General features: G+C 37.9%; 1 protein-coding gene across 1 annotated transcript in view; it reads right to left on the bottom strand.

Moving 5' to 3' along the window:
* LOC121374048 (DEAD-box ATP-dependent RNA helicase 37-like) overlaps nt 1–2,918 on the bottom strand; it is a 32,132-nt gene extending 29,214 nt beyond the window's left edge. The window contains 1 exon segment of the mRNA XM_041500936.1: nt 2,801–2,918. Within this exon segment, the coding sequence (XP_041356870.1) occupies nt 2,801–2,833 (33 nt within the window). The 5' untranslated portion in view covers nt 2,834–2,918.
* Between the last annotated feature and the right edge of the window lie 16,685 nt (nt 2,919–19,603).

Genomic DNA, 19,603 nt, shown 5'->3' with positions numbered 1-19,603 from the left:
AAATATTAATTTATGTCAGTATTACACATCGATGCAGCAAATCTTTTTGCCTATTACGTTTGATTGTGAATTTCACGAATTCCTCAATTTCGATTGCAGCGTAAAAATATAGACTGGGAACGAAAACAGTGTTGTCGAGTTTGTTCTGATGTTATTTATGAATTTTAGGTGGGATACCAGATTTTGAAATGTTAGTATCCAACTGGGATACTGTCCAAAATGTTTATTTGGAACACAGACTTCTAGAGGGGTCAAAAGATGTGACGTAATCCAAAGACGTCATAACATGCGTTATGGAATAAAAGCAATCGTGATGATTTCATATTAAGTATGTCACATACTTCAGAGGCTTCCACTCCTCTTCAAAAGTAATCCATAAAAATGTAAAATTCCAGACAGCGAAAAACTGCATGCTTTCTGTCCTTAAGTCTGAATCACATTGTTTACAACTACGATAAATTACACTCCTACTTTTAATTAGATTTACCAAAAAAAAATTCCAGACAGGAAAAAAACACCCAAACCATTATCAGGGGTGCACAAATGTGAAATTGTGATGGATGCCCACCGGGCAACCAGTAGCTGAAGTTTGGTTGTCCAACATCATCTCTTGGTTGCGGTCTGGATAATGCGTCACGGCTGCCGATACAAGATGATACCTTTTTTGTTCATCAGTTAACAACGGATTAGATGTAACTGTTATATTCTTGTGATATCGGTCTGACATGGGATAATGCCCTGTATTTGAGCAATTGACATCACCGTTCCTGGCGACATAAATAGTAGGGCCCTAAATGTAGGGCCCTACCGAAAACACTGAACCATCTATTACCGTGTGTCACACTGTCGTACCCTCATTTAAATTTAATTATTTTGATAGTGGTTTTAGATATCAACCATGAGTGTGCTCAATTATTTTGTCCCCGGGGGAAGAGCAAAAGCGAAAACGGAACAATGCCGATGGATCACACTTGACAAAAAAACCAAACGTACAACACGACAAAAACTGAAAGTTACAACATGATTTAAGTGTGTTTTATTTTACTGTTATACTCGTAAATGTGTAATGTTACACAAATTATATAAAAATCCAGTTATAATTGATCAGGAATTTGGGCTAGTGCTTTATCTTGGTGGGCTAGTGGTTTTCGCAAACCTTCTAGCCCTGTGGCTAGTGACTTTTAAAAATATTTGTCATACTCTGCACCTGGGTATAATTTTGATTAGTACTTTAGTACTACTAGTTTGTCCCTATTCAGATAATTTCACCACCAAATACACATTTTATATTGACAATATTACTAAACCATTTAACAAAAATACATTTTAATTTATAAAAATACGAAGAACTTAAAACATGAAAAACATGTTTTACAAAATGCAGAACTCGGTTTGAAGTAAAGTTAATAATGACAACATAAGAAATATTTCATTATTAATTAGACTAAAGCTTGCCAGATGGTGTCTAAAATTTCACTCTTGGTAAGCACAAGTCGTCAGTATTGGGATGCATCAACAAGGTTTTTAGGGTGAATAGGAAATATTTTGTTGCGAGAATTGGTAGGAACCAGCTAATTTGGGGACGAAATATCTGGCATATGGACTTTCCAACCATAACTGCCAAAATCACGCAAGGTGGACGCTAAGTGGATGACAGAGTTTGGGTGAACATTTATATCGCCTGTCAGTCAGTTGTCAGTGCCGATACTTTTGAATTGCCTGTGACTGTCCGAGTGTCGTGAAGTTTTGTTATTCATTTTATATGTTTTATGATTTTCTTGGTTGAACAAAGAATAATTGCTTTTAACATATTTTGGTTGTCCTAGGCGTGCAGATAACCGATTATACTTAGTTTTAAATGGTGAAAGAAATAAAAAGTACCTTTGGTCAAATATAAATATATATATATATATAAAATACTGTTGGAAATATGTTTTATTTATTTCCCATAATATGGTTAAAAATATCTTGGTATATATCAAAGCGATACGTCCTACTATAACGCCAAGTGGGACACACCAGTTTCGATGTCATCACTTTGCGTACAACTTTACAGGAACGTCAATTAAACGAGTTAAGTGATATAAATTAAGATCGATTATCGGTAATATTACTAATAAATAGGATATAAAACTCACTATCATTTTGTATCATGCTTTTGTCCCTCGTGAAATAATATTCATTGTCATTTGCTAAAGCTTGTGATAATTTAAACTTAATTCACTTGGAACATAAAAAGGATAGAAACGGAAGCTCGTTTAATATCCTATAATTATTGTGTACAAAGCCAAAAGGGTAGGACTTTCGTCACATATAAAAAAAACCCATTATAAATAGGCCACTTATCATAAAGAGTTAGGGTTAGTGATAGTGCCAAAGGAGTCCTTTCAAACAATGTGATTTATTTTGTGTTTTCATTGTTTTTCTCATCACATTAAGATATAAAGCAGGTGACCAAGCACTATTAAAATGTAGGACGCCATTTTGTCTACCGACACATCAGCTGTTCGATCAGTTTCATAACTGTACAAAAATACTTGTTTTATTCTCAAGTGTCAAAGTTTTATCTTGTGGATTGACCTATAAAATAAATAGGGCATAAATGTATCCTACTGGTCATTTCAGAAATCACCGTTACCGTGAAACAAAACGAAAACCCACTGAAAACTCAAAAATGGCCCCAAAAAAGCCGTTTGAAACGGTTAGACACGTGTCTTTTACTCAGTATACAGTGTATGAAGAATGTAGTTTGAATAAAATTAATAATATCTAATATACAGCAATTACAGGCGTAACATACTTGTGTCGTGCCACTATCACAGTCGTCACCCATCTTGCTGTTAACTAAAATAAATGTCTCTCTCGTCAACCTCCCTTCTCCAGAATGACGTTTATGTCTTCTTTCCCGCCACTGGTAGACTTACCACGTGCAGGTACAGATGTAACATTAATGCTTATTGGTTGAGGTTTATCGCGTTCACATCCAGCGACAACCTGAGTAAAAACTGTGAAAGTCACCGGCCTCGGTGGTGTCGTGGTTAAGCCATCGGGTATAATTCAAATTCAAATTCAAATCATTTATTTTTATATATGGATCATATAAAATGGCATGGATACATTGAACAACATAATAAAAACATAAAATGGTTAAATCACTACACGTATATGTATGTACTCATGATTATAATATGTAGTGTGTATATAGCCTGTATTAATTAAAGCTAGTGTTGTAGGGGGTCTGCTGGTGCTCCCTTGCACCTGCTAGTGCAAGCGGTCCCTTCTTCACACACACACACACACACCCCCCCCCCCCCCCCCCCCCCAGAGGAGCCGACTGAGGCCGGCTTTTGTGCCTAAGACAGGCGTGCGCTACGACAGCTTGCTCTGAATGTGCACGTTAACTTCTTCCAGTTCCAGTAGGGGGTCTGGTAATTTCATTTTGCCTATGGTTGAACATTTTATAACAGAACTGGCCAACAATTGGAGTTACCTGTTCTGGTCTGTCAAGAAGGAAAACACATGTTTTCAGTTCAGACAGAAATGTGAACTCAAAACATATTTGACCGACATTATAATATATAGCATTTTTAAGAAATGTACATTTACTGGACATTTAATTAGTTAAAAAATGAATCTCATCTTCTGGTTCTTGTTGGCACAGCCGGCAGATATGCCTACGCTCATTTCTGTGGATGTTCCTATAATGTCCAGTCTCTATTTCCAGTCTGTGAGCACACAGACGTAGTTTAGTAAGAGCTTGTCTAAAATTGGTATTTTAAATATATTTCAAGTAATTTGCCATTTCATATTTGTTTTTAATATGTTTAAATATTTGCAGCTTTTTCGAGTTCTGTAGCTTAATTTTAAAGTGTTCGTATATCTGTCATCAAGGATTTTGCTTACGAAGCTAGAGTTTTGTTTTGAATGAATTTTAGCGTTTGTTAAAGCCGCACACCCTAGTTCCATCCAGCGAAAATAAATTATAATTTGGTTAATCTACAAACCTGTAACACACTTAGATCACGTTTTTATCAAATGGAGTGAAAAAGCAGGTTTTATATCGATAAATACCATGGGAATCCCCATGTCCCAATTGCTTGAAATAATTTTGAAAGTTTGTATTCTGATGTCACCGGTAGATGTCGCTCGAAGCACAACAATGCCTACGTCACGACAAATTTCACAGACTTAGGGTGCGTTCTTTTCACCTCTCCTGGACATGTTCCAACTGTTCTGTCCTGGTTGTATCCCCTCTCCAGATATCGTAGGACTTAGCAAAATTATTGGTTTTAAGGGTTTGTAACGTTTTGTATTGAGATACTTACTTGTCTGAACTTTATTGTTACTGAAAATGTTCACGAACTGTGAAGAAAAATCTCACAAATGAACAACAACAAATCGGATGTTGATTGCGCGAACCGTGCACGAGAAAACAAACCGAACCAAAATGATAACGGTCACGTGGTATACCAACGTCTGTGACATTGAAATGGAAATATCCCCTCTAAAAATAGATTAGACCTTGTCTGCTCAACGGTATTTTCTCAGACGTGCGTGAGTTTTTCAGAAATACGAAAAATGCATTTTGTGGTATTACAAACACCAGGATTACCAGGATTACCAAAAAACACTTCAGGTGAATGGAAAGAAATGTATATTCTAATTAATAAAGGGTAAGTAAAGTGCAATTTTATTTGTGAAAAAAAATGGGTTTAATAGCGAAAAACAACGCCGTAATGGTTAACAACTAGCCGTAACTAGGGTGTGCCCCTTTAATAGACTTTGGTCAATATTGTTACTATCAAGCATATCTTACAATTAAATAAGCATGCCAGCCTATTTTGTGTTGTGTTTGTAGCTACAGGATACTGCATCATACAATATAGATGTTGATTCTTCTACATTTTCTAGGTGCATAAAATATTTACCAATATATTGAACAGCATTGAAAACGCACTACCAAGAAGTGTTTGGATTTCGAAAAGAATACCTGAGCAATAAATGTTTTTGTTGTGAACAGCCATAGATGGATGATTGATAATGACAAAAAGAGAGAAAAAAGGATGCACAATCATTGATTAGTTTTAATTCATCTACGTATGAAAGACACGCGTAAGACCACCATCTGCAGCAACACAAGCCATGCAACTTCTTCTCATCGACCCGATAAGTCTGCGAATAGTGTTCAGGGCCCCGTTCCACAAAGCGATCTTAGCGCTAAGATCACATAAAGTGCATATGTTAGCTGTGCAGTTACGGTGATCTTAGGGCTAAGATCGCTTCGTGGAACGGGGCCCTGGGGGATAGCATTCCACTCCTGCTGTAGTGCATTTTCCAATTCTCTAAGGTTATTCATTTGTGGACTACGTGGGATGCGTTGACCAAGGTAATCCCAAAGAACTCTATTGGCGATAAATCAGGGGACAGTGCTGGCCATTCAAGCAAAGGGGCATTACTGTTCGCTAGATACTGTATTGTAACACGTGCTGTGTGCGCTCGGGCGTTATCTTGCTGAAATGTGTGCATATCCCGATGCTGATGAAAGAAGGGAATGACGTGATTTTGCAAATCTTTATCCCGGTAGTAAATGGCATTCATTCTGCCATTCTGTGATGATAACTGATCCCGCCCCACACCATGACACTCCCTCCACCCCATCGATCCGTCTGGACAAGGCAGTCATTGTGGTAGCGTTCTCCTCTCCTACGCCACACCCGCAACCGAACATCAGCATTCCTTAAATGGCAACAGGATTCGTCAGGAAATAACACACCATACCAACGTTGTCATCTCCAATGACGATACCTTCCTGCCAAACGTCGGCACTCATTTCGATATCGATCAGTCAGGATAGGTCCAACGTATAGTCGTTGAGCACGCAGCCCAGCAGAGCGAAGACGGCGACGCAGTATCTGTGCTGATATCCCCTCGTCGACCTTGAACAGTTGGTGCAGTCCTGGCAGCTGGCAGCGTTCGATCACGGATATAGAGGAGAACAATATGGCGATCTTGTCGTGGTGTCGTAACACGTCGTTGGCCTGGAAGTGGACGGTCCCTGGTGGTTCCTGTCTGCTGGTATCTCCTGTGGAATCTAGTGATTGTTGAATGGTGGCATCTAAACCGCTGTGCGATGACTATAGCCTCTATTAGAAATTCGCGAGAAAAAATAGGCAGAGTCACGTCCACTAACCACTAACCATTTCCGGCGCGTTCCGATGGCCACAGTTGTTTGTGAATCTTTAGCTGAGATTTATGCACGCCAGTCCCTGGCATCATAAATGTCCCCACCTATGCTTTAAAAATAAAGAAAGATACAGGTAAAAATTAAGTTGATGAAATTGCGTTTTGTTATAACTGACCATGTGTTAAATATAGGAGATGAATCTAGCGAGTTGTCACACACCCTGATTGTTTTGGTTTTCTTGCATGGAAATCTTTAATTTTTTGTTTTAAAGCTGCAATTTCGCCTCACATTAATGATCATAATTTCATTTAAACATACAAACACACCTGCAGTTTTAATGAATTGTGTGTGTGTGACAGTAACACCGTTGTAATAGATAATACAAACATTATGTTCATATTGCGTAACACGGAGAACGCATTTTTTTCATACTGTAGAATTTACAAGTTATTTATTTCTGAGCCGCTTGTCTTCTAAATTACACACAAAAATAGTATATTTTAGTTATTTCCAATTTTTTTTTTTTTTTTACGTCAAACTAAACTTAAATTATTTACAAAAACAACAAAACAACATGTTTGTAGGATGGGACGGACTATATGTAATATTCCAATCAGAACAGTCCCCTTCCCCACGTGATATATTATGTTTGTTTGGGGTTATTTTTTCAGTGTATTTCTGAGGACGCATGACCCGACCCTTCCCCTAAAAACAGCACTAGCCAGTTTACACAATTTCCTGCACATGCGCCTGTTTGACTACATATTTAATTTGCTGTAAATTGAATAGGCTTATATATACATTGCATTATAAAGTGTAAATTTTGCTGTAATAACAGCTAAATATATAGTTTAACCTAAAAACATCTACCTATAGTAACAGTACTTGTTTTGTTTACATCAAAATATCTGTGTAAACATATTTATGTTAGTCTTGCATGCCGATTATTTAAGGTTAAATGTTAAAATGAAGACATTGTTCTATACATGATTATAAGCGTAAGTGGCAGGCAAAACAAAAAACCTAATATTTTAAAAATACCCCTCAACAATTTTACCTCCCTCCCAAAAAAAGAAAAAGAAAAAGAAAACCCCAGTAACAACAAATCTGCCCCCAAATAAACAATAGCCTATAAAACAAGCCCACACACCAATACACACGCACAACCAAAAACAACCCAGACTAACACGCACATTTGAAGAAAAAAAGTTTTATCTATGTACATATACCAGTGGCGTATGAAGGTGGCAAGGCGGGGGGGGGGGGGTGTACGCACGCACACACACACATACACACACACACACAGAGAGAGAGAGCTGCTAATTGATGGATATGTGCTCTAGGCCTATAATTTATTTTATTTTTAAAATCACCTTTCCACATGTCGCCTTCTTTAGAAATAAGGAAATGTAATTAAAAAGTACTAATTTAGCCGTTTATAATTCATTCTCTTACAAGTTTGTCTTCTCATTTCATTTAATACCTACTCCACGAAGAGTATTGTCCTAGTAGATTAATCTACCACGGTCAAGCTGAGATTACTCAGAGGCAATTAAATGCGTTCCACCGTCAGTTTCTTAATTAATACACTGGAGTTGTCAGACAGAATGAGTACTAGTATCCGTGAAGGTGTGAACATTGCTTATCTGCTGCACCTTGTCACTATTGTTTACAATAATAATAAAAAATGTTTAAAGAATTTAGTGACCGCTTAACACGGATACTTTAGCGACTTGGGGATCAAGTGGCCGTTGGGTATGTAGGACAGGTCACCGCTATTTTATAATTTTTACATCTTTTTTGTGTGTTGAATTTATGAATTATGAGAAAGTCTACATAAAACTAAATAATTACTCCCAACTATTAGTGCCAGACACGGGTGTTGTCTGAGCTAGACCGTCTATCTATGAGCCTGTCGCATGAGTTCGTGGCGCCAGTGTCTCTTCAAACTCTCCGGCCATTCACGCTTAATTATTATCTATGACTAGGTGTTCCTTAGGTTCTTCACCATTCATCCGTGATTGTGTAAATTGCAAGTGATGGCTATTTTCAAAAAGGCGACACAAATTTCGCACGGCGAAGTCAGGCTGGTTAGAGCGAAGATTAGGCTCACTTCGCCCGGTCGCGTGAGCCACACCTGGAAAAAAGTATCGCAACACCCCGAACTTTTCGATAATAGCCAAATGCTATCGTCAATCATATGCGAAATGCAAATAAAAACGTCATGCCAGTGTACTTTTTGGATGAAATACACCTCAGGGAAGAATTAAATTACCAATTCAACAACATACTAAACAAAAACACGCATTTTATTCTGAGAACCCCAAAAGATGAAAAACCTACAAAAAATGAGGTGCTGTTAAGTTTTGTTGTGTGAAGTTCGCAAGTGCAGTCACTGTCAATATTTTGCCCTCCAGTCCTCAACAAATGACCCAAGTACACAAACCATAACATTGTATCAAGATCCTGTGGAACCCCTTCCAGTCAGAATAAAATCCAGAACCGTCGTCAAAATCGACTTCCCAGACCCTCAGTAACGGGTGTAACCTCCTCCGACGGCGATAACTTCCCGTACCCTCCTCCTCATCGACTGTACGAGACGTTGCATCTGACGCTGAGGTATTCTGTTCCATTCCTGGTGCAGAGTCTGTTCCAATTCCGCCAGATTCTGTACTGGAGGCTCCCTCTCACGTACCCTGCGACCCATGATGTCCCAGATCATCTCTATGGGGTTTAAATCTGGACTCCTGGCAGGCCAGGGTAGCGTTGTGACTGCCTCCTGGTGTAGGAAGTCAGTGACGACACATGCACGATGCGGCCTAGCATGGTCATCCATGAAAATTGGCCTTGTGTTCTAAGGATGATTATCAAAGTGTGGCACAACAACCGTGTCCAAGATGTCTGTGAGGTAGCGTTGTCCGTTTAGATTTTGCCTGACAGTTACAAGGTCGAGTTTGCAATCGTATGACATGCAACCCCACACCATTATGGACCCTCCGCCAAACGGAACCTTCTGCAAGATGTGCCTTTGGGCATAAGCTGTACCTCTCTGGCGCCAGACACGGGCTCTACCGTCAGTCATGAACAACAGAAATCGACTCTCGTCCGACCAGTGTATTCTCCGCCATGATGCTAAATTCCATGGACGTCGCTGTTGACACCAGGCCAGCCGTGCGGCAATGTGAGCACGGGTTAACAACGGACGTCGGACGGGTCGTCTGGCTCTATACCCAGCTGTCTTGAGTCGATTCCGTACCATTCTGTCTGAAAGACGACGATTTGGCAGCCATTCTCGTTTCAACACGCCACTTCTCATGAACGGATGAATCCTGGTGAGTCTCAGAAGGGCGGTATCTTCCCTATGACTTGTCACACGTGGTCGTCCGGAACGATTAAGGTCCTTAACGTCATTGGTTTGTTGATGTTTCCGGACCAATCGGCTGATGGTGGATGCATGATGGCCAACATTTCTTGCGATGGCTCTCAGGGACATACCCGCATTCCGCATGCCGATAACCTGCCATCTGACAGCATCTGACAGTTGGGGAGGCCCCATATTCTAATAACATCAATTAATTCACAAAATCTTCTCAGTTTTCTAACAGTAAGAACGGTGGCTTGAAACACGTGTTTTGCCCAGTGCGGGGTACCCGTAATGCACGTTTCACTACCCGCATGCGGTAGCACGTGCAGACCGTATCTCAATATATGGTGTAGCAAAAGGGTCATGATTGTGGACCCCACAAACAGACTTTTAAAATATTTTGAAATTTTGATATGAGGCCTGATTGTTTTGGGTGTTGCGATACTTTTTTTCCAGGTGTATATATATATATATATATATATATACACCATGGAATGCTTAATGGTTGTGCATAATATTAATAATTGCAGGTAGATAGTCGATCGTAACTATTAAATTACACATGAAATTGCGTCCGTTACACTATGTCTGTCTGACATGGACATTGGACTCGCTGTTCCGATTTGTTTGCGAGTCATACAGTAGAAACCTTATCATTAGGCGAGGAAGTGAATTACTGTGTCGTTAGTTTCATTATTAACTACTGCATAGGTCGTAGTTAATAATGCATCTAGCGGTACAGAAAATCGCAGCTAGTCATTTAGTCAAATTAATGTACACTTCCATTTGTACACAATGATATTTATAAGTGGGTAGCGCCCCAGTTCACTTCTGCAGGCAATTTTAACACTGTTTCGTGGAACTTGAAGACTAATTTTACAGAATTGTATATGTAATTTTTCAAAGGGTTCAGACTCTAATATATAAAATAATTTGAATTGGTTGTGTTTCTTAACTTTGCCATGCAGTTCCGTGCCCCATACATCCGAGTTATAAAGTAGAATAGGTTTCAATGTCACAGACGTTGGTATACCACGTGACCGTTATCATTTTGGTTCGGTTTGTTTTCTCGTGCACGGTTCGCGCAATCAACATCCGATTTGTTGTTGTTCATTTGTGAGATTTTTCTTCACAGTTCGTGAACATTTTCAGTAACAATAAAGTTCAGACAAGTAAGTGTCTCAATACAAAACGTTACAAACCCTTAAAACCAATAATTTTGCTAAGTCTTACGATATCTGGAGAGGGGATACAACCAGGACAGAACAGTTGGAACATGTAGGCATTGTTGTGCTTCGAGCGACATCTACCGGTGACATCAGAATACAAACTTTCAAAATTATTTCAAGCAATTGGAACATGGGGATTCCCATGGTATTTATCGATATAAAACCTGCTTTTTCACTCCATTTGATAAAAACGTGATCTAAGTGTGTTACAGGTTTGTAGATTAACCAAATTATAATTTATTTTCGCTGGATGGAACTAGGGTGTGCGGCTTTAATAAAGCTACAAACAAGAGCGGCTGTTGAAAGCCAATAACTTCAGATCACCAAAAGGAAAAGACTATTCTTGTTTTCTTGAATTATCAACAGTTATCTTCCTTCCCGAATGTTACAGTCAAATATGTAATAACATTTTAACGGCCTCGGTGGTGCCACAATTATATACATACATACATACATACATACATACATACATACATACACACACACACACACACACACACACACACACACACACACACACACACACACACATACATACATACATACATACATACATATAATTATGTGTGTGTGTATATAAGCGGGGAGTGGGCAACTATATATTAATTTGATTTTTAACAGAGGGAGAGGAGGCAATTCATTATGTTCAGAATTGGGGCGCCGGCTTTGCCCCATAACCCAGCCCCCCACCCGCGTTTCAGACGACTAATATTAATGATCTCCTCACTTTGTACAACTATACGACCAGTACAACAAACGGTTTATGGGGCATTTGGCGTATCCAGGATTTTATATTAGAGGGGGAGGGTCACCCACATTGCAGATAGGTACCAACATTGTCTTTTATAGGCAAATGTAAGTGGCAAGGGGGACGGGGAGAGGGTTGTAGCATGGCCCCCATACCAGTTTTATGCGAATACCTTCATGTAAGAAAAATAATCTTTCCGAAACGTCTGCTATATCTTTTTCTGGTTATGCTGAAGACCATGCAAGTATGTAATATAAATAAACTAAAATGGTAGCCACTTACTGAACAGTTATTAAATAACATATAATATATTTATACCATTGAATATGTGTATATTTATTCTGTTCATTCAATTAAACAGTGTCTAAATCATTGCCTAGTTGCTGATAAAGAGAAACGTGTGTGTGTTTACTGTTAAAGTATTAAACACTCTGTGACCGAAATATTTAGTTTTTGGGTCAAAGATTACTCGAACAATGCTATGTCAAAGTTCTCTCACTATGTCGCTGTTTCCGTATGATTGATTATGACGCCAAATATGTAATGAATGCCACACATTCCTTTCATTTGTTCTAAAGTACAAATATATGCATCAGTTATAATCTCTATAGGCGTCACATTGTCCGTTGTTCAATATGCTATTACACACTGGCATAGCCAAGATTGTATATGGGATGACCCACTTTGGGAGGGGCCACCCACACTGGATAGCTCAAAGTCGCAAATGGGGCGACAAGCAAAATGTATATAAAAGGTAGCAGGGGAAAAGACTGGCGGGGTCGGGTGGGTTGTTTACATGGCCTGCAGGTCCCCGGCTACAGTGCTTATAAATTAAAGTACATTCTCTAAAAGTGCTTATAAAAGATGAAACCGGCCTCGGTGGCGTCGTGGTTAAGCCATCGAACATAAGGCTGGTAGGTACAGGGTTCGCAGTCATGTACCGGCTCCCACCCAGAGCGAGATTTAATGACTCAATGGGTAGGTGTAAGGCTACGACACCCTCTCCTCTCTCATTAACGTCAAGAAGGACGACATACAGTCGTGGCTACTAACCAGTGCTCAGGACAGCGTGCTTGAAACTTAATTGGATATAAGCACGAAAATAAGTTGAATTGAATATGTAATTTTAGTCACCAAAAAGGATCTGTTAGTCGTAAACTTGTTACAGTGTAACAAGCCCGGAGATAGTTCCTTTAAACTATACAGTTTGTAACCGCCCCAGATTTTACCGGCTTCAGAATGAACTACGTGCCACCCGGAGATAGTTCCTTTAAACTATACAGTTTGTAACCGCCCCGGATTAGACCGGCTTCAGAATGAGCTAAGTGCCACCCGGAGAGGATTTTATTAAATTAATAATCATTATGTAGACCTGCTTTTTTGTATTCCTCATCATATATGTTAACAAAAAGGTTTTGGTAAACGGGCTTCTGGTGGTGGATGTGGCAAATATGGGGGTCAAAGTAGCCCCCCCCCCCCCCCCCCCCACACACACACACAAACAGGGTCAACTACTTATATATAATAGCACTATTGGGAGAACAAATTACTGGGAGAACCTTTGAAATGATGATAGAAACATGAAACTTGGCACAGATGATCTCACTGGAGCGTTCGTCAAATCCAACCAATGAACCACTTGAATTTTCAAGTTGGCAGCTACAACGTCGCCATGGTTGGCACTATCGCCATCGCCGGCCTAACGTGGCAAATGGTTGGTTCAGGCCGATCTTGCCCCAACTTACGACTGCGTGAGAAAAACTCTGGCCTTTCACCTTCAGCTTCCAGCCATTTTTGTTTGAATAGAAAGTATTTCAAGCATTAATTTCAGGAATTTAAGCAGTCACGTAAGTATTTGGAGCACGATATAAAATCTTAATGAATACGATTATTTTCTGCTTCAGAAAATGTAGAGATTTATGTGTGAAATCACGAAGGTTTTGTGTAAAAAATAAATTACGCATTGAAGTATTTGCGCCAAATTTACTTCTGCTTGAAGCGGTTAGTTCGACGTTGGCACAACATTGCAAGGACGTTAGCAAAAGACTCGAGTTGGAAAAACAAATACTAGTAATCATATTTGGTATAATAAATAATGAAAATAGAAAACTTGTAAACTGGCTAACAATTATCAACATTAAATATTTATAGTACGGAAATTCAAATCCAAAGATTAGGCCATTATAAATAATTTACAAAGGAAATTTTAAATAGAAAAAAAAATATATTAAAATTATTTGTAATTATAATAAATTTAATGAATAATTCTGTATTTAAATAATAGAAAAGAAAAAAAATCTCAGCTTGTAAGTTGTTTGAAAACAAACAGAAAACCCCCGAAGCAAAATAATAATAAAAAAAAAAGAAAAAAAAATCTTATTACGATCTCAGTATGTTATCATTCCAGGGAACATTTTGTTTTCAAAATCTTGATTAGTGATATTTTTCTGCTCGAAACTCTAGTGGTATATGAGCATGTAAATAAATATTGGTAGTAATATTTCTCTGCTCGAAACTCTAGTGGTATATGAGCATGTAAATAAATATTGGTAGTGATATTTCTAGTCAATTGAACATAATTTTAAAATTGTGTAACAGGCCTCTGATAATTTAAAATCTGCGTGACCCATTTATCGGTTACGCGGAAATAAATCTAAGTAACCCATTTCCTTTTTGCGTAACCCATTATATCCATGTAAATGGTGCTCGAAATTTTGCGCGAACCAAAAAAGGTTACGTAAAATTAGATTTGCGCGACGACAGTTCTCGCAATTTTCAGAGGTCTGTGTAGCGATCTCTGATACTTGCGTAGCGAATCACGACGCGATACTGAACAAAATGTTACTTGCATTCTCTCTCCCTCTTCTCTAACTGTTTTTCTTTCTTAGTTTATTTTTCAGAAAGCTAAACATCTCCTTATGAATGCTATGATTCTGTTATATATTTGTTTAATTTAATATATTTGAAGACCTTTAAATGCATATTGTAAGGCAGTGATTCAGGGCTCCCTAAACCTGACATTTGTCATTAATCTGGGGATAATAACATTTATAATTAAAAAATATATGTTATTTAAATTAGCAATATTGGCATCTACAAAGTGATATTGAAGATTTCAGGCAGTCTGCTTGAAATTTTATTATAGTTCTGTTCAATTGTTTAGACCCCAAGTTTTTTGCAAATGTTACGTTTAATTCCTATTCAATCCATGTTTTCTTAACATTTGCACGAAAACAAACCCAAACCCCGACAGGTTTTATATACAATTCATCATCTAAAATGCAGGAAGTTGACTTATTTCCATTTTACAAAAATCTCTGTATGTTTTGAATGCAGGTTCTTTCTCCTATAAATAACTACGGCTATTTGCATAAAAAGATTAGGAGCCGAGGCTTCGTGAAGGCTATTATAGCTTGAATCAAGATTATGGATGTTTTGGAATGTAAAACGTGTACCAGCTTTGTCTAACCTTTTCTTTAAACATATACGTAAAAATACATGTAACCATTCCATGTACCGTATATTGCCGTGTATTAGCCGACGCCTTGTATAAGCCGACCTCTTAGTTTGACCCTAAATATCAAGTACTAAATCATCGGCCTGGTGTATAAGCCGAAGTCATCTTTTGTCCAGTTGTACATTGTATTGGTTTCAATAATACTGTCAACAGATAGACTTGCGCTTTTCTTTTTCATTGTATTTTTTCCCCTTTAATTATTACAGACACGGTAATCGTCATCACAATGCTAACGTCTTCCATGCCGTGCAAAAATAATTTAGCACCGATAAATCATAACAGGAAAATAAACAATTCAAGCTGTAACAACATATCATTGCACATAAGTAATTAAATTATTCACTGGACAGCAAATAATAAACTCATTAAGGCATGTTTAATCCCTGTTTTCCCCTCCACACAGAAAAACGATTCTATGGTCCATGGCTGTTGTTTACACAAAACTGTGTAATCCAATCAAATAAGAGCTTACAAAATGATATAGACAGAAGTGTCAAACAAAGATGGCGGAACACGTTTTTACCATTGAAATGACAATAAAACAAGTAATTTTTATTATTATTCATCAAACTATTAATGCATTCAAGAACAAAAAACTACATGCTATTGCATGATGGGGTGTATTATTTATATTGTGCACAAATTATTGTTACATAAGCTGTCAAAGGCTCTAAGGGTCTGATCAAAATTTGTAAGTCGGGGTCGGGAGTGTTTTCGATCGGAATTTTATGAACCAATTTGTTGCCTCCGTGTATAAGCCGACTCTCTTCTTTTGGAAAGTATTTCTAGACTTCAAAAGTCGGCTAATACACGGTAATATACGGTACATGCAATATATTGAATCAATTTTGGCAATACATTATTTATTTGAATTTTATTTTATAAATTATATATTTACATACCGTACCTAACCTAACACAACTGGGGTGTAGTAAAAAAAACTAAAATTCAGCTTACACAAGGTCCACAGTGTTAGGTCTGGTAGGCCCTCCCCTTTCCATATTTTTTTCTTTTAACTGGGATCCCTTATGGACAAATCTATAGTATTTATGGTGATGCTGGGGTGGGGGGTGGGGGTGGGGGGGGGGGTGGGGGGTGGGGGGGGGGGTGGGGGTGGGGTGGGGGGGGGGGGTGGGGAGATTGTACGTTTGTAATGCGCAAAGCAATTTTGTAAATCAAAAAGCTATTGTTCAGACTTTTTCGTGGGTTCCACCACTTGGCCATCCTCTAGACACGGTCCTGAATGTCCAAAATACGATAACATTGCTTGTAAATATCAAATCGATGGTCAGTAACATATTATTTTTGAAGTATAATCTATGATTGCACGTGCTGTTGTAACATTGTGTAAACCACATGGAATATAAGTATAGAAGAGTATATAAGTTCACATAAAATGTATTACTGGAAATTCCATACATTATTGTTATTTGAGTAAAATATGGATAAATCGAAAAGCATTTCAGTTGATGTAAAATCTTGTATTAAGAACGTTTTCGATTATTTTGTAGACCTATATAAAATATCTAAACGCTACCAATCCGAGCACATAATGCATTGTTAAAGAACCTGACCAAAAACGCATCGATTTGTTTGATAAAGATGCTATAGACGACGAGTATACCGATTTTGTAGAGAGGGCGCATTACCAACATTACATAAGATTAATTTGGATTTGAGGGAGGAATGTAGAATCATCATATCAAGACTACGTAGAATACTTCACGACCTCGATTTTAAATATCAACATATTTCTACAGCTAGGAAAGCGATTTTTGAGGACGCCAATATATCAGACAGGAGACTCTCATATCTCCATGAAGTATTCAATTTACGAGAACAGGGGTATTTAATAGTATATCAAGATGAGACGTGGGTGAACGTTAACCATACAAGATCACAACACAGGACAGATATCCATCCGGGCACAAGCACCGCCAATCACCTGCCTAAATTAGACGCTACTTATCGAGTTCCTAAACTCTGTTCGATGACTGGGAAGGGAAAACGACTTATTATCTGTCATGCTGGCTGTGATAAATATGTGATAGATGGTTGGGACTTGGTATTTGAAGCTAAAAGAAACCAGACGGAGATTGTGAGATGAATCATGACGATCTATTAAATGGTTTGAAGAACAACTTATGTATTCTTTACCAGAGACTTCTGTCATCGTCATGGGTAATGCAATCTATCACAACACAATAACTGAGATAATACGATGTCCTACACTTAACGTCAAGAAGGACGACATACAGTCGTGGCTACGAACCAAGAAAATACCTTTTGAGAATAACATGACAAAACCAGTCCTTTATGATCTTGTGATGTGCACCGCAGTTTGTTACTGATGATATTACCGAACCCTATGGACACTTATGCCTAAGACTGCCGCCAAGACATTCGGAACTGAATCCAATAGAACTGATTTGATGTCAAGTAAAAGAGCACGTAGCTCGTCATAATGATGGTAAATGACCACGGTAAGGAAAGAACTGGCATTTGGTATGAATTCTGTAACACCTACAAACTTCACTGACGCCGTTAAACATGCAATAAAGATCGAAAAAGATTTCAGAAAGCAAAATAGTTTTATAAGAAATAAAATACCACCTGTGATAGTCTCCCTTAACGGAGACAGTGATGCAGAAATGAATTTGTCGAGTGATGAAGTTGCTTCTCCCTACCTATCAAGCATATAACGTTCAATGCATTTATTAACTCTGAAATCAATTTATTCCCATGACATACATTATCAGTCACTATCAAACAACCTATCAATTGAACAAATATAAACGTGTATTACAAAACACCGACAATCAATATAAAAACATATAAAATACACCTACATGCGTGCGCTACAACAGCTTGTTCTGAATGTGCACGTAAAACCCTATGACCTGACCTGACCTACATACGAAGCCAGAGGTGGGTGTGGGGTTGGGCAGAGGGCCACGGCTACACCAATCGCGGTAATACAATATTCTGGCCACGTGTGTGTGCAATATGTGACAATGAACATCACGAGATTAAGATCTCACCCCATCTCCCCTCACTAAAAGGGAACGTGGCCTTCAGCTGAACACTTTCCCGTACATTAGTAAATAATAAATATTATATATTATTCATGGACATACAACCCGACAGTCGTAATGTATCAACCTATCTTATAGTTATTTTACAGTGTTTTATCCCCAATAGCACCCAAACTTTTTTTTTTTTTTTGTATCAGTACATTATATTAATTAAATAACAAGCTCGAATCCACAAGTTTTTTAATAGCGGAGGACCAAAACCCGTTGTTGCTTTTGAACAGGTGGATGGGATAAGTTAAAAAAAAAATTGTTTTGTGTATTCTGTAATATATGTTGTTTGACAAAAATAGAGGGGGGCGTGTCACCTGGACTCCCCGCCTGAATCCGCGCCTGAATTGTTTATTATCCAAATTGTTTCTTAAATATAGGTCATACTACAATATATTCCGCTAGGAAGGTGGAAAAGAACATTAGTTTGAAACACACTCTAGAGTGATTCTTTTGTTATGCAAATAGCCTGTTATTTAATGGGGGAAGAATCTGCATTCAAAACATACAGAGATTTTTGTAAAATGGGAATAAGTCAACTTCGTGTATTTAATAATTGAATAGGAATTAAACGTAACATTTGCAAAAAACTTAGGGTCTAAACAATTGAACAAGACTATAGTAAGATGTGTGGACATAATGTAATATATTATCTTGGATTTTTTGCCAGTTTTTGTTTATTTTGTGGAAAGGGTTTTTGGATATTAAGATAATGAAAATGATAGGCAGAGTGTGATAGATGAGAAAGATGAATGTAATGGGAACTAGACCGATACTTATTCACCCAGCCCTTCGCCTGTCAGTACATCTAGGTTAGCAGCAGGAAAAAACATGACATCAAAAAATTAATTCTTAGACAGGTAATAAAAGGTATTATTACCCCTAATATTATGGTTTAAAATATCTTGGAGTGTTACGTCCCACTAGGAGTGTTACGTCCCACTTGGAGTATTACGTCCCACAAGGAGTGTTACGTCCCACTTGACGTCACAAATTATCACTGTCTGCATTCTTATATAATGATTTCTCAATTTAAAACCTAATTATTTGGGTAATAAATAGGGTATTAGACTTGAAATAAGTTTTATTTGTCAGTCGCTTAGGCAAATGAAAGTAATTTCATTCGTGACATAAACTTGATAAAAGAAATCCTATAATAAACTGAACACAGACATGAAATATTTAAATTTTATTAGGAACCTGTTGGTATATATTAAGTTTACAATGATTAATTTTTCTAACTTCTAATTTCTTCAAGCTATAATTGGGTGAACCCGTGACATAATTCTACATCTAAAAAGTTGAAAATATGTATTTAATATTTGCCAGTTTTATTTTCTGAATGTGCTGCCAAAAACAGCAACATAAAAGAGGCAGAATTTATAATTTTATTAGAGCTATTATATTTTAAGGGTCATGGGTGGGGGGGGGGGGGGAGGGCCTGGACATTTTTGGACCCCCTACCTACACATTTTCAG

This window comes from Gigantopelta aegis, chromosome 6, assembly GCF_016097555.1.
Source record: "Gigantopelta aegis isolate Gae_Host chromosome 6, Gae_host_genome, whole genome shotgun sequence".
Lineage (NCBI taxonomy): Eukaryota > Metazoa > Mollusca > Gastropoda > Neomphalida > Peltospiridae > Gigantopelta > Gigantopelta aegis.
Note: the sequence above shows the minus strand (reverse complement) of the source record. Positions and strands in the feature narration are given on the sequence as shown.